The sequence below is a fragment of the Mixophyes fleayi genome, chromosome 3 (genome assembly GCF_038048845.1).
Source record: "Mixophyes fleayi isolate aMixFle1 chromosome 3, aMixFle1.hap1, whole genome shotgun sequence".
NCBI classification, from domain to species: Eukaryota; Metazoa; Chordata; class Amphibia; order Anura; family Limnodynastidae; genus Mixophyes; species Mixophyes fleayi.
Window position 1 is genome coordinate 235,727,007 of NC_134404.1, and position 17,037 is coordinate 235,744,043.

General features: G+C 36.2%; 1 protein-coding gene across 2 annotated transcripts in view; it reads right to left on the bottom strand.

Annotated features, from left to right (window-relative positions):
- PDE10A (phosphodiesterase 10A) overlaps positions 1-17,037 on the bottom strand; it is a 178,364-nt gene that overhangs the window by 97,882 nt on the left and 63,445 nt on the right. The window contains exons 3-4 of one of the 2 annotated variants that reach the window (XM_075203294.1): positions 10,684-10,709; positions 7,871-7,994 (exon numbers count right to left, since the gene is read on the bottom strand). In XM_075203294.1, coding sequence (XP_075059395.1) covers positions 7,871-7,994; positions 10,684-10,709 — 150 coding nt within the window. The remainder of the gene's footprint in view (positions 1-7,870; positions 7,995-10,683; positions 10,710-17,037) is intronic. The other variant, XM_075203293.1, reaches the window with a different exon arrangement.

The following is a 17,037-nucleotide window of genomic DNA, read 5'->3' on the forward strand; positions in this document are numbered from 1 at the left end:
CATACAGGTCAAAGTAGGCCCGATAGGGTCTGTGTTTGTGAGTAGAGATTGTAAGATAAGTATGAAGTGGCATACAGTAAAGTTATGTATGCAATGGTATACTGTGATCAGTGTGTCAAAATGACTGATGAATATGTGAAACCCTTTCTTATAATGGTTGGTAATATTTATCATGAGGTACTGAGTAAGGTTAGTGGTATAAAAAAAAAATATTTGTGAAAGCTGAGAATTAAGCCAACTGTTTAAAACTGTGGCAATAGTAAAGGGATGATGTAGCAGGATAGCATGCGTAGCAGAAAATGGCGCAGGCAGGAAAATATAAAACCTAATACATTTAAAAAACAAAACAAAAAAAACCCCTTATAAAAATAGCAAATGTAATGGATAATCTGTATTAAGTGTGTAACTATTCAGGTTTAAAAAGATAACTTAAATGTATATTTTCTTTTGTGTTTGTGTATGGTGTGTGATTGAAAAACTGGTCTTTTTTCTATTGCAGGGTTTTTTTCCTAAATTCAAACAGTCTGAAGAAACTTTTGTTTTTATTCCATTCATAAAGTGCAGCCAGGGAAAAGGAGTGTATAAAATAAATTTGTTGTGTCAATGTAATGGCTTAGATTCAGAAATCTTAGAAGGAAAAATAAGGTTTTACATGTAGGTGCTATTCAGTAGGTGAGAAATATCCATTGTGTCAAGACAAATGTCCTTAGTTCATTGACCCTTACTGCAATGAGGCTATCTAGCCTTAGAACAATACAAAAGACTGTAGATAATAGTTGCTAGGGACTTTTTCTGCATAAGAAACAAAAATGTCACCAATGAATGAATGCAGTCCGAGTTTGTTTGTTTTTTTGTGTGTTTTGTGATTCTGTTGTGGGTTGATAATATGGATTGTAAGTAAAGAAATGAAAAGGTTTTGTTTGCATCTTATATTAATTTTGTTTTGTTTTTCTCTTCTGCAGACAAAAACAGCCAGAGATATATTTAGTAATTATGGGGATTACAGGAGAAGTACAACATTTTAACTTAAAATACAAGTTAACAATGGGTCATTGTAACACTCTTTCTTCTAATTGAGGTGGCCTATGATAAATTATTTGGATGATATTATTTAAAATGGTGTGTATATACTCTGCTTCTAATGTTGTTTTATGTATTTCAGAAAGACACACATGGGAGATACAGAGTATGCGCCACAAAGGGTTAATTTTGCATTTCTCTATTATAGTCACGAATCCATCGCAAGGTATATAGGTATAATTATTGTGAACAGGGATAGTGGGCTCCTTACGAGCTGATGGACAACACTGGATTGGATGAGTGATGTAATTCCCTGTTAAATTTAATAAGAAAGGGGGAGGGGTCATATATTAAGTGTCAAGGGGATTAGTGAAATAGTTGAGACAATTCCCCATAGTGTCCAATCCAGCTGTCATCTTGCTGTAAATCTCCTTTTCTCCTCTGCTGCTTTTCTCTTTGCCTGCAGATCCTTTCATTATATATTATTCTTTAAATCTCTGTTAGTATCTCATTATTTTCTTATAAAGAGATACAAAATACGTATACACTGTCCTAAAGGGTTATAGGCAACCTCAACAATTTAAGTCAGGAGATTGCAAAGGGAAGGATCACAGCCATGCCAGACAAAAGGTCCAATACTTGAGATATTGCCTGACCCAAGGGGCTAAGACATTTTTGACAACGGACAGAATTAGGGGTACACACTACACTGACAGTCACGAAGGTAGCTAAAGGTTTTGTTTTTATGCTTCTAGAAGCTGCTGATTTTAAGCAGGCGTTTTGTTGTGGAAATGCGATTCATGTTTTATAGATTGCATGCAGTATCTGCCTTTTGTCTCCTGAGCAAAGTGTACAAAGTGTGCCTCTAGATGCACAAAGGGTGGAAGGAGACAGGGGACTAGTTGAAGGTGAATTAATTAGATATACATTTCTGTGTGGAACATTTGATTAAGATTTTTGCCACAAAACCTGGCATAAGTAACACCCTTTAGAAAATGTACAATTTTCATGTTTTATATTTTTCATAGTTGGATAGACATGTAATGGATATTGTTATAATTGACAGAGGTGCTATAAAATTGACCCCTTTGCCCTCCTCACTTAGCCAGGTAGCTGAACTTGTGGTATAAAGAATGGTATGTGAGTTGGCAGAGGGTAAAGCAGTTGATATACATTGCTTTAAAGTACTTTTCACTGATAGGGGGTGACTGAGGAACTTTTATGACAATGGCAGGACATGAGTAACACACTCAAATTACATGAAGGACTTGTGACAGTGACACCAGTTACCAACTGAAGTATCTGTTATTTAAGTTAAAGCTTACAAACATGACTTTAATAACAGGGTGGACAAAGCTGTCAAGTGGGCAGCAGGTTTAAATATGACAACCGACAAATCAATGTTTTTTTTTGTTTTTTAAAATTGTAAACAAGAATTAGTTAAAATATAAGCTTTGTGTTCCCTGCAGAAAAAAAAAAAAACAATCTAGAAGGTGAAGGGATGTGGTCAGGAGTCCTCTGGACTCTGGAGAGATGGACATGGTAGGCCTGGCTCCCAGAGTGCATCTTCCAGGCCTAGTTAAGACAGCACATAGACTCAACTGGGTAAAGAAGGTGTGTGCAAGCTGGTAACAGTATATGGTGTGCATCAGACTTTTCTTCTCAAGCTAGTAGGAAGGCAATATTGTCTTACTTGATTGAGAGAAAATGTCAGTAAGACAATACCAATAGAGCCATCCCACACACTTACTACAGATGGATGAAGTTGATTTGTTTTTACCTGGAGAAAGTCCAATTGCTACCTTGCAAGATTCTCAAGCATATACTGGTGTACTGATGTAATCTATATCTGGGTAAAGGTTTATTCATATGTTTTTAATATTGCTGTGGTATATTCAAGATTTTTCTTAGTAGATATGGTATCCCTAGAGTTATATAGAATGTCATATGGGTATTAATTCTTACGGGTAATAGCTTTTAGATAATGAGTGCAACGTATGGGCAGCGATAGTAAGTTACATACTCTATCAGCCACAAACCAGTGGAAAAAAAAGTAAGCGGTACTATCTAGGACGGATTGAATAGCGTGATGGTTGAAACTAGATTGGAGTGGCTGGTAGCTTTGGCCACTAGTCCTCCCCACTATCAAAATCACTCCTAAGCTGCCTCTTAACATGTTACCTTTTGAAAATACTTTTGACTTTCCCTTAGATGAGTTTATAATGGAGAGACTGTTTAAGGTCTTGTAAAGAAAAACAAATGAGCCAGCAACAAAGGACATTCAAAACACTGTCTCCTAATATGTTATACGAACTGTTATGAAATTGGACTGGGAAAGTATGTTATGGACTGTAATTTCCTACCCTGAAGTTGTTTGACAGACAGGTACTAAGTGTTGACAACCAGCATCACTTCCCTAGGAGTAGCAGAGAGACACTTGTACCCATTCCATCCACTGCAGAGGAGTCAACACCCAGAGAGGGTTCCAATTACACTCGTGAATCTGTTCCGGGACACCAAAGAGCGCAGTTAACAACAACTGAGTCAAGGCCTTTGCAAAGACTATTATTCAGCATGTAACAGTGGTTTTCCGTTTTTTTTCCCTATCCAGTGTTTCGCTCATCTCATTCTCTTTTCAGAACAGTCTAATCTTTCAATTGTGAATAGGTGACGAAGGCTGGTTCAGGTAGTGATATTGAGGAGCTGGGAATGAAGGCAAAGTTGTTAGCACAAGGAGTTCAGCCAATTACTCTTCTCAATTCAGGGGTAAGAGAAAAATTTGATAACCTTGGAGCTTGGAGACAGTGTGAGGGGCTATTGTCTGAGGAGTATTGTGTCTCTAAATACTTTCACCCCATAGTTGGAGAGGTACATCCAGCGATACCAGTCCAGTAATAATTCAGACTTGAGCGGGCATCCTTAAGAATGATTATCATTCTCGGGTGGTTAAGGTTTTAGATCAAACTGAGTGCTGTGTGTGCGCTCACGTGCCTCAGAGATTACAATAGTTAGGACTAGTTCTCTTTCACTAAATATTTCTGAGGTACCCGAATTATGGGGTGGGAGGCCAGTAGGTGAAAGGTAATACTGCGAGGTCACTTAGATTTAAGTCTCCCAGTATTCAGCAGGCCGAACACCAAAGAAACGCGAGTATTGGGAGACTGGACAAAAAGAACAGACAATAGCCCGCCCCACAAGTGTTGATGAAAAACCCTTTGCTATTTATTAGAGTGTATTAACTACAAAGGTTTAAGGAGATCACAAATGAGATTGTGAACAGACACAGGATGATGTTATCGGTGAAAATGTATTATTTAAATGTCATTAAAAGACATGCTTCGGACAAATGAACATGCTAGGTATAAAGAGCTTTAGTAGAATATTCTATATTGTTGTTACATATTTTATTGTACCTTGTATCCTTCCAGATAATGTATTACATATGTGGGTGAAGGGCATAGAAAAGGTTAACTCTGAGATCCAAGGTATATGTTCCATAGAGAAAGAAAATTATTTCTATGATTGTAACTCTCTTTTATGGTAACCTGACTGATATCCACATATAGTGTGGTCATACGTAAAGAGAGAAATACATCACAGAAAAATTAAACATACTGCGGAGATCCTGCAATAAAATTTTAGGGTGAGTGTTTGGTATACTCTCAAAGGGTGGCCTGTGGAAGTCAAATAATTGGATGAAGTAAACCAAATTGATTAATATTGTTTTACCGTACGATTGCGATTAGTACGCCATGTGTTATGATGCAATCGCATGAATTAAATAACACACATTTACATTCGCACTCTCATAAATAACACACATTTATCAAAGTTCCAGTCCACATTTATTTATTAGCAAAATGTATAAGATATTGTTTATACATAGATAATATTAAAGTTAAGGTATTCCTCTAAAAGGTAAAGAGTTTGGTCTCATATTAGAGCTTATTTCACCAGCATTAACCCGGTTTTGACAGAGTAGCGATCGCATCTAGCGATTGCAAGTTATGAGCAATATGAGATTAATACTCAAAAGTACTTTATTTATGGGTCAGTTTAAACTGGTTATTCGGCGGGAAGAAACGTAGGCAACAGTTGGAGTAATTTGCGCCCCACCCTTGGAAAAGATCAAATGAACTTACCTATGACCAGCAGAAAACTGGAACATCTTTAACCCTGGACCAATGAAGACCTATCTTGATGTTATCTGTGTATATTCGTGACATCACTGTTTATGCTAATTCAAGCTGCATATAAGCACCCTTGCCCATTGTTCTCACTCTCTCTGATCCTGTCTACAGACATCATGATTTTATTTTGTCCTGGATGAAGCGTTAGAGGAGAAGTAATGTATTCGGTGTTTTTATACTTTCCTGCTTTATTGTAATATCTTTTATGCGTAATAATGGCTTACTGTAAATCCTGCTATATTTTGCAATTAAATATCTCTGTGCTTTGGAACCACAATAATCGCATTGGACAATGTTTTATTGGTAAGCGATAAAATGACTAATAGTTGATTGGGAATGTGACAAACCTGAAAGTTTTCAGGGAATGTCTGAAGGTTTGGAGAGCAGAGTAAAGAATACGCCCACTAAATAAAGTGGGTGGAGTCTGAAAAACATCCATTAAAACAGAAACAGGAGCAAGTAGTACATATAGTAGAGAGTTGCAGAAGCCTGGTTGGGAAATATTTTGAAATAAGTGAAGATCAATCTGATGGGCCATGTTTTTAATGGTACTAGAAGTATTTTTATTGGGTTCTGTAAAGTACATTCAACCAATGTAGGAACTGGAAGAGTAAAGCAACAGAAGAACGCTATGCAAGGAAAACTAGTCTAGCTGCTGAACTCAAGATAATTTGTAAGGGGTGAAAGCTTGTTTAGGTGTAGACCAGTAAGAAAATTAAAGCAGACATTAGGAGTGGATAAATAGAATATGAAAATATCTAACACAAGAGACTGCAAAATTTCTAAAGTTCCTTAGATGTAAGTATAAGAATTTGGAGATAGACTGAATGAAGGGACCAAAGGTTGGTTCTAAATCAAAGATGACAGCTAGGCTGCAAAATTGATGGATAAAGTTTATGGATGTGATCTCAACAGAAATAGAGACTTTAGGCAAGTAGCTTCTGTTGGCTGGTGGAAATATTTATAGCTCAGTTCAATGAATGGGCATTCCAAGATAAAACAGCAAATCAGTAATAATTGGGCATCCAAAATAAAATACATTCAGTAACTTGGGCCAACACAGCGAAAATCGCAGAAAGAACTGATACATTTGTGTGGTATCAGCATAGAGGAGTATACATTAATGGCACAATGAAGATACTAATGCATACTTGTGCGACATGATTTCTCACAACCAGAAATAGTACTGCTTGCCCTTAATAAAAAAAGACGCTTTATTTCACAAAGAGGAGGGTTAAACGTTGTACAAAAAGGCACATGTGTAAGGGAAAATACGTGGCAGCAGGTACTACAATTCAGTGAATGGCATCTTGCTCGGTGCATCAAATAAACAACTGAAAAGGGCATATGTGCTGTTGATGAATTTAGTAGGACTCCCTTAAATAGAATCTTGTTGAGCTCATAAAGAGTATATGACCTTATCATACATTCTTGATGCCATTATTCCATTCAAACTGGACTCCTACTCAATGCTTTAAAAAAAAAAAAAAAAATCCACCACACACACTTAAATTTTGTTTTTAACCAATTTCATGGAAATGTTCAGGAAAAAAAAGCAAAGTTCACCCCTTACTTTATTTAAAAACTACAGCTACAGTGGCAATTCAAGTGCATTCAATATCCAAGCTCTTTTAATATGTATCATGTCCCACATGAAGTGCAATTAAATAAATGCTCTGTGAAGATTAAGGAATACAACATGTTATGTGTTCGTGTACATTATTCCAATGGAGGCTTGTTAGCACAGAATAAAAGCTAAATAACTAAATATTAAGTACGTTGATTACATTTTAGACTACTTTGCATGACACTTTCGGCAATTTTTATATCCAGAAACCCAAAAATGATAAAAAAAAAAAAAAAAAAAAAAAAAGAAGAAGAGATGAAGAAGAATAAGATGACAAAAGAAATAAGGCACCCCATAAAAATTTTTTATCAACTTGAAAGGACACACCTACCTAGGGCTCCCCACCATGCATATGCACTCCAAGGAATTTATCATAATTCAGATTTGATATTTGAACAAGGTCAATTAGGGGTCAATACAGAAAGCTTTCATGGGAACTTTTCACCCCAAGGACCATACACAGGACACGTGGTCATCCCCTAAGGTTAGAGGAGAGGAAATTTCCCAACCAGCAAAGGAAGGGGTTCTTTACAGTAAGGGCAGTCAAGATATGGAATACATTGCCAGGGAAGGTTGTGATGGCAGATTCAATAGATATGTTTAAGAAAGGGTTAGACAAATTTTTAGTGGAAAGGTGTATCCAGGGATACGACCATTATTTAAAATGAAGGATAGTAGTGGATATAGGGTAAAAATAGGACTGCAATATTGAGTCTGGGGGGATTTTCACAATTGAAACAGATTGGCGGTTGCTTACTCTGGATTAATTTCAAATATAAGTACAGGATCGCTGGAGATCCAAAATAGGTTGAACTTGATGGACTGGTGTCTTTTTTCAACCTCATCAACTATGTTACTATGTAAGGTGTCTATAATAACAATAACCTTTTATTAGACAAAAGAAGGTAAGAGGAGAATTTTATGGATTTTATGGCTTAGGCAAGCTTCAAGTGACAAAAAGGTGTCCTGTTTTTTGTATCACAATTATCAAGATTCTACCCTATATTTGAAGATAGGTGAGCAGTTTGTCTACCTGTTTTGATAATATCACTCAATTCATAGAGTAGTAATTTGTTATCTCCACCAGCATCTAGCCGCTGTTCCATGTAACTATTTAGCTCGTACACCACTCCTTGCATATTTGTATCCTGGTACTGCTGGAAAAAAAAAGAAGAATGCAATGTTACAATATGGTTAAAGGTATATAATCCAAAACTGTATAAATAGTACTGCATATCTGCCAACCACAGAGACCCAAACCCCCAAAATAAAATAAAAATTGGGACCCCTATTTGGGCTACATTGATCTTAACAATTAAATAAATTTTAACCTTGGTAAACAGATGTTACAACCAGCATACATACACCAAATCTTTTTGAAATGGTACTTTAACTCTACAGACAGCTCATCTTACTCTGCAACCCGGAATTATAGTTTTCCGCTTCATCTGTAACTATATTTCACCTACTGGTATCTTACATGAATCAGCACTTTAGTAATAGAAAAATAAACCTTACTCACATTTGCAGTACGCAGATGTGGCATGATATTAAAGTGACCAGAGTCATGATTTAGAAGTCCATTATTAGATTTGATCTCTTAAGCAAAAAAGGGAGTAGCACCCATTATCTAAGGTGTCGGTTTAAATATGTTTTACACTATGACACCCTTTATGTGTATATTTTCTATACTCTAATATCCGTGAGGCTCAGCATACAGGCATAAATATAGTATTTTCGCAAAGCTTTTGTTTTTTTTTTTATCATAAAGTACAGCTCTGCGTCAGGCCCTTTATACTTTACTTTGCCAAAAATCTTGTGAGCTTTTAAAATTTTCAAGGTCGATTTAGCAAAGAAACCACACAAAACAAATAAGGTGCTAATGAGTATAATAGGTTCTTCACTTAACTGCTGTTAAACGGATATACAAGAGAGCGCTGTTAAGGTAACATTTATATCTGCCATTTATTGGAAAAACTGATAACTAATAATCATTAAAAAAAAATAAAAAAAAACCCAGTAATCAAATCTCACATAAAATTTATAACACACGCTAAATGTGGCAGGTATGTAAAATAAAAATCCAAATTGCAAATTATATTGTCTATTTCTCAGACTGCAGAGAGCAACCAGTTCATTCCGTTTTAGGCAACAGAAGAAATTTGAAAAATCAATATTTCTTGTTTTAAACTGAATAAAATGATTGCTGTACTTTGTAATCCGGAAGAGGTCTCCCCAGATGTGGTGGAGGCTGAGTACACGCTGTTCCCAGACAAATGATGGTGAAAAAAGTTCAATAGTTCAATGTTGAGCTAAGAATTGTTAACAGAACCTGCACACATTAGCGTCACCTGACGTTTCTCCCCCTCTCTGGGGGTGGTTTCAAGATTCATGGCTGTGGAGTTGGCTCCTGTTTATGTCTACATAGGATCAAACTGATTGCTATCCGCATGTTCACTAAGTACCTTTGTGGAAAACCCCTCAGCTCTAGCAATTCCTTTTGTTTTTTTCAAAGGTGGCATCAATCAGGAAGTATATATTACAGAAGCTTGGAGTACTGGAGAGTAATATCTAACTATCTAACTAACTTGCTGGACGTTCTTGGGCGTCCTGAAGCCTTCTTCACAACTATTGAACCTCTCTCCTTGAAGTTCTTGATGATCCGATAAAAGTTTGATTTAGGTGTAATCTTAGTAGCACAAATATGCTTGTCTGTGAAGCTCTTTTTGTGCAAAGCAATGATAACTGCACGTTTCCTTGCAGATAACCATGGTTAACAGAGGAAGAACAATGATTTCAGGCAGTTTTACAAACCGCCTCTTGATACAATGGACAATTTTCATCACTCCCAGGTACCAAAACAGGCATTAGTTTGTGATGTACGGTTGTATGCGGTATTTATTTTGATAACATTACAAAATGAAAACCTGCAAAGAGACATTTTAATTTGTAGTTTGAGAAAAGCTAACCGATACATATACCTAGTTTTCATACTCCAAGACACTTTAAGAGTCTCCCAAACTCAGTGCTTACAAGACAGGTGCACTGGATGATAAGGGATATAAATGTTAGACTAATGTTGCAAAAAAAAAAAAAAAAAACACTGTATCACAGAGAATAGGCAGAGGGGAAAAAAAAAAATAATATTAGGTAAAAAATGAGAGAAGCACATTCTAAAATGGTGTAAACCGAAGTGTTTCATGTAACCCATCACTGCTCTATGCCGTTTTGCTTTGTCTAGACTTTTTGGTACACCTACTGTTTTGTCAAGCGGTTTTCACCTATAGCGCACACTTTGTGATTAATATCTTGCAGTATTAAAGCATGACTTCTTTAAGTTTCATATTTTTTTCCTTCATCACAAATGAACTTGGGATGAAATGCTGGAATTTTACTGTGTTCTTGTTTGTTACAATGCAGAGTTTGGATCCACTTTGGGTTTAAAAAAAAAACAAAACCTCTGTTTCTCCATTTCTGTAACACTTGATAAAGGGAGCTTAAAAAGTCGTCTCTACAAGTTACCGTTGTATTTAATGGAGATTGCGGGCACCTGATTTTTGCAGGTCCTCCATCTCAGACACTCAATGTACAGATTACCAGATATGACAGATAACATCCTATTTTTATTCTCTGCATGTCTCTCTATTAATCCAAATATAGCTTTGATAGGTTATCAAACATCTTTGTCCCAATACAGGCCTATTTTTTATGAAAACTAATTCTATATAGATCTGCAATATTTAAGTGATTGACACTTATTGTATGCCTCCCAACTGAATTGGAGACAAAATAGACAATAAATTATGTATTGGGATATGAGATTTAAAAACAGATCGTGCGGCTTACCCTGCTGACTTCCGTTGGAGTCAAATCTGTGAGAGAAAAACAAAAAAATAAATAAAAAAATTATGAGGACAGAAAAAAGTACAAATCATCTGTATGGCATTACTGCTATTTATCACTTGCTGTTGCAACATTAAGCACGATAACTAAAAATCTAAACATTGTTATGAGCCGAACTAAAAAATAGATGCTTTTCTATGTAAAACTAAAAAAAAAAAAAAAAAAAAAGAGACTTGCTGCAGATAAATACAGACTCTTGAACAGAACACTAAAAATGTAGATTTAGGCAACATAAACAGAATTCAACGTTTTACTTCTAGACGATCGGTGAATCCAGAAATTCAGTGGACCTCCTGATGAGTAAACAATCCCAGTAGGCGATGCTCTCGTTTAGATGGGCCTAGTTGTAGTTGTCAAAGTCCCTCCCACACGAACTTCCCATGCAAACTGAGGTTCTCAGGAGGTAAGTTTAGTAATGAGGGGGGGGGGGGGGGGCTTTTAAATGCACTGTGCTCTCCTTGTCAATAATCCTCCTATAGAAGGCCACCATCAAGAACCCTTTCAGATCTAAAATTGCAGGTAACAAGCTGGTTCATGGTAAATCAACAGCTAGACATGGAAAGTGGTATTGTGGGGTTTGCCCCAGTAAGTGTACAGTGCCGTCAGTAAGTGTACAGATAGCGAGTAAAAATGTACCAATTGAATGATTTTCGAACATTATCTTGCAAACCCCTTTTCTTACCTCGTCTAAAAAGTAATTTGCCAACTGTAAAAATTGCAAACCCAAAATGAATCATTATAGGCTCCCTTGTCTGACAAGCGTGTTTCGTAGGTTGGCAAATGCTCCAGAAAAAGCACAGGGTGAAAATACTAAAAACGTCAAAGTCCAAACTAATTCCACACTAGAATAAAAACCCTTGTTTTTTTCCCAGGATTAACTCCACTTAGGACTATAATTATTATGAGAGTGAGGGTGCATCAGAAATGTCCTGATTATATGTCACTTTTGGGTGTTTAAAAATCCCACTACATCATATCAATGGGGTCGAGGTCTGAACTTTGACCTGGTAATTAAATGGCTAAACATGTAAAAAAACAAAACCGCACTAAAAACGTACGGGGGAAGGGGGGGGGGGGGAGAAAGTGCCACCTTTGGAGGGGAGATTGCTAAAGGTGACAAGTATGATATTACGCATTTTAAATTATCGAAGCAAGCACAGTCCCAGACAGGGAAAGTTAACCTATGACTACTATGTCAGTGTTGGCTAACCTGTGACACTCCAGGTGTTGTGGAACTACAAGTCCCAGCATACCCTTCCACCAATAAGCTGCTATATACTGGCAAAGCATGCTGGGACTTGTGGTTTCACAACACCTGGAGTGTCACTGGTTAGCCAACACTGGACTACGTAATTGTTCTAACGGCTATGGAATTACAGGTTCCACTTTGCCACTCCAGTTTCTGTCCTCCTATGTACGCTGTTACTTCTAGTTTTATAATAAACAGAAAGCCACTGGTTACCATTTGTTTTATGCTGTATCACCAAATGTTTGCTTAGCAGTACCACAGTTCTGCATATTAAGTTGGCTGGATAGAACAAATATATTATATACACTCCAGTTTAAATTTTCTTAAAAATGTACCATTACTGGAGGACTTGGCCTGTATAGTGACTAACCAGAAGGCAGATAGCCATTTCTCTTTTTAAGTGGCATGAGTTTGTCAGCTTGTGACAGGAGTGTTAAAAAGCATATAAAATGAATTTCACACCATCAAGATCCATAAAAGTTTATTCACTTAAATTTTCCATACCAGAACTTCTAATTTCCAACTTCGACCATTGGGTACATCTATATAAATGGGGATTTCTCATGGCTTGAGTATGTATACTGTATGTAATACATGACTGCCATAATAAATAACTCAGCAAAGTTCTTCTCCTAGATTTGGGACTATTGGGCCATTTATAATAACTTTCAATTGCTCTTGACCGCCTAATATTTACCCTCCTACTTTTATAAAATTCTCACTTCTCTGATTGTCCACTCTTTTTTTTTCCATTTTTACTGTTCAATCATCGCCCCCATTCCGGTCTGTTATTTTGAGCATGATTTTTTTTTTCATTCCAGGTTAAACAAACAACTTTAACATTTTTTATAATTTGTTAAGATCAAATAGTGCAATCATAATATAGCAATACAAAAATAGGATGTTATATGTTAAAATGACAGGATGATTTGCTCTTCACAGATTGACTGAGGTAACATTAATTACAAAGCATTATATAATTCAACTAATCGTCATATTAGGCTACAACACCATCAATAAATACATTCTATGACTTACTAAAAATGTTGTATATGGTCCACAATTCTTTATCATCTATGTATACACAGTATAATTTAAATTAAGAACCACCAATCCCAAAATGCAAGGGGGTTTGTTTTTTTTTACGTACGGAAAATTTTCATAAAATGGATAATATTATACCCTCTAAGAAAGATGCAAAAGTCCACTGCCACCCTTACAACAGTAAAATGTCAATCAGGACATTAGTAATCCAATTATGCACAACTGTACTGCCAGGAAGGAGTAGTCAAATCACTGGTTCACTCAAGTCCTCACTGAAATACGTAGCTGAAACCCAAGTCTATACAGGTTACCTGAACAGCTTGTAAATATTCCAATGTTTGTTTTTTTTGTTACTGATGAAGAGATCTTCCCCTCTTAATTTGATTAGGTATAGCAAACCAGTATTTCTAGTATAGAAATATGACTTGTACATGCCTTTTGTAAACAACATCTCTTAAGATAGAATAGGCCTGGTTCACATACTGTACTGGGACTCTGCCTGGTTTTGTTCAAACTGTAAAAACACTGCAATACTCATGCAATCATTCACTGGGATGGCTTCACTAACAAACACCTCTTTTTTTGGCTCCTCTATCCTGTTATTTCTACTTCAACACATGGAATTGCACAAAATGTCCTGGCTTTAAAATAAGGCTGAGCATGTGCTAAACAAGGGAAACATAAGTAATAGCGTGGTGTTCGTTTGTTTTGTATGTAATATGGTTAGTGACTTGAGTGCATAGAAAATGGTTGTTTAGGAAGTGTTGGATTGTTAGTGTACATAGCAAGTGACATTTTAAGTAATATTGTTTGAAATTGTTACTTAGTAAATGAAATTATAAGTGATAAGTTAAGCAATATTGTTTAGAAATGGTTCTTTTGTTTGTAGACTTTCCGTCCCACTGTGAGACAAAGGGAATGTTATGGGACATATGTAAGGTAGACAATGTAGACAATGTGTAATGGCTGCTAGACAAACAGGTTTAAGGTGGACTGCTACGGTGATGCAATGCATCACCAGGCCCCTCCTACCCCGTCACATGACCTCTCCTCTGGAATCTCACGGAGGAGAGTTTTAATAAATTGGCAAGTATGTTGTAAGTACTGTAATGTATTAATTAAGTTTCACTATTAATATGGCTAATACTGGTTGCAAATACTTTTATTTGGACTGTATTGTGTAATATGCTTGTTACATGGTTATATGCATATAGGATTAATGAATCCACATACTTTGAATGGTCTGATAGAAATCATATTGATGTAACACAGGCAATCAAGATGGTCACCACTGAAACTGGAAGATAGTTTGTAATGTAGAACTTTTGAAGTAAAGCAGTTTAGTGCAGTAGTAATAGAGTTCATGGGATGTTATATCTTTGTTCTCCACCGTGCAGTCAGTCTTCCATCTTGTGCACACTCTCTCTCACGTAAATGCTAAATCTCTATTAACATATAGTCACACGAACACTGAGAGGACATACGGATATTCCGCTTACATATATATCCATACCCACATATACCTACATACATACAGTACTACCATGTCAACTTGGTATCAGAAAGAAAATAGGCAATGCATTGTATTTGATGTAAAATATATTATGTTTTCTACACTGTTATGTGTGTAAAGAACGTTGTTGAAAATACCCATTTATAATAAGAATACATATTATCTTAAACGAGACTGTGGAAAACATTTCTTGATAAGATCATCATTATTCACTGTAGTATACTGAATATAATGATAATGAAATAGAGCTGGGTTTAAATTAGAACCTACCCTTTGTGTGTGGTAATATACAGTATATTAAGATATTAAATGATTTAGTAGGTATTAAATGGACATTAGCTTATTTACCTCACAGAGAAAAACAGACCCTAAGAAATAGCACGGTTTTATGTACCCTTTTACAGATACCATCTGTACCAGTGATGGGCAACAGGCAGTCCTCCAAGCCTAGACTATGGCCCCCTAGCTCCTTCCTGCTTTATGGACAGATTGATTTATCTTGTAACTTTTTTTAAAATGCCTGCCGATATAATATTACAGATGTGTCTCTTGGTTAAATGTATAGTTGTAATTTATTACCGACATTAAGGGTAATGTATGGCCCTTTTGAAGACTAGAGGGCCCCTGAAGTGTATTAGGTTGCCCATTAGTGGTTTATATGAAAGTTTAATCTTAAATTATACCTTATTTCGAATGATCTATGTGCAGATTCCTTGTAATTTACAATGGCTTCCAGATTTATATTGCCTACCCAAAAATAAATTCTACAAAAGCTAAGTGATCATTACATATTTGTAATTTTAACATAAGGGGATTAAAAAGGACCATGAAAGAAAATACAAGTTGGCTTACAAAATAGAACTACTAAATAACACTAGCAAATTCATATATAATAGCTCAAGGATCTGAAAGAAATGTAAGAAAGTTCACCTCAAGTTGTCAAAGGGGTACACATTTCTAGACAGTCTACCAGTAATTACATAGAAAGATACAGACAGCCACTGGATTCCACTTTTTGCACAAAATAGCTTGTAATAAAGAAGAGCTTGCACTCAGCTGCACATTAAGTGTAAATAAAATGTAAAACCTTATTAGTTCTGGTATGGGGATGTTACATAAACATTTGTTAATTTTATTAGTAACCCATTTAAAAGAGAAACTTATATTTATGTTTAATGGTCCCTAAAATCATAAGGGAAGATTTCTTCTGAAGAACATAGACTTTCCTAGCTACGGCCACTTTGTTGAAACCTTCAATGTCTAAAATGCTGATAACGCAAACACTACTCTCACACAGGCCCCTATATTAATAAAATACAATACAGACTATATTTTCCTCAGCAACCGACTGTGCAGAGAAGATAGGGAATCAACCATGATCGCCTGACTGGATAAAGCATTGATCAATATTGTTTTGCAGCGACCAGACATTTCTAAGCCTCCTGGAGAATGGTACCTTAATGAGTTCCAACTGCAAGATGTTACGATATCTGATTCTCTTCATGAAGAACTATATTTATATTTTCAAAAGAATACTAAACAAGCTGCTCTTTGAGGCCTTCTTATATAAGATGCAAAAACTCATGAAAAAAAAAAAACAGACTGGAAACGGTGCAGAAAAGATCATGATCTGCACAAGTGTAAGCAGACTTCACTCAATAGAGGTGGCAATAAAGTGCAATATCTGCCTCCTACAATAAATACAGCAAATCAGGTATTTTTCCTATATATGCAAAGAGCTTAAGCAATATAGAGACCTCACACATCATCCAGATTGTATAGTCCAGGAGATTCAATCCTCTTAGGCTAAACTGCATGAGGACTATAAAACATTGAGGACTGCCATATATATTAGATTTTGTCAACTTCCAAACTTATCTCCTTACGACTGTACCAAACTTGAAGTAACCATTACCCAGGATGAACAGAATTAGGTCTAATAGTATTCTTAGTTATCATCTGAAAATTACTTCTGCATCCCCACACCAATCATCCCAAAATGCTCCCAAATCTCCTTCAGACCTCAAACCACTCAGACCCCGAATAACTTGCTTCCTCCACTAATATACCAGCTGCAGCCCTTTCTCTCAAAGTAGAAACCCAATTTAGCAAAAGTAGATTGAAGGTGTTTACAGGAAGTCATTCGTTCTTTTGGTTGGACTTCCAGTAACATTTATAAAATGCTGTCCTTGCTTTGTATAGCGACCCAACTGCATGTATTTGCTCTACAAGATATTTTGCTTTTCCTATAAATACTTGTGCCCAACACGGATATAATTTACCCTATACATTTTGCTCTCTGGACAAGAAGCCTTGATACAAACGTATTAGACTTAAGTGTCTGAAAGTAGGTCAAGATAAACAAGGACCCGGTGCAGAGTTGGACGTATGCCTTTTTTTACGGCTCTTAAAATTCTGAAAATTTGCACTGGGCTTGCCCACAAGAAGTGCACATGTGTAGGCCGAGTACAGTAAGGGCATGTTCACACAA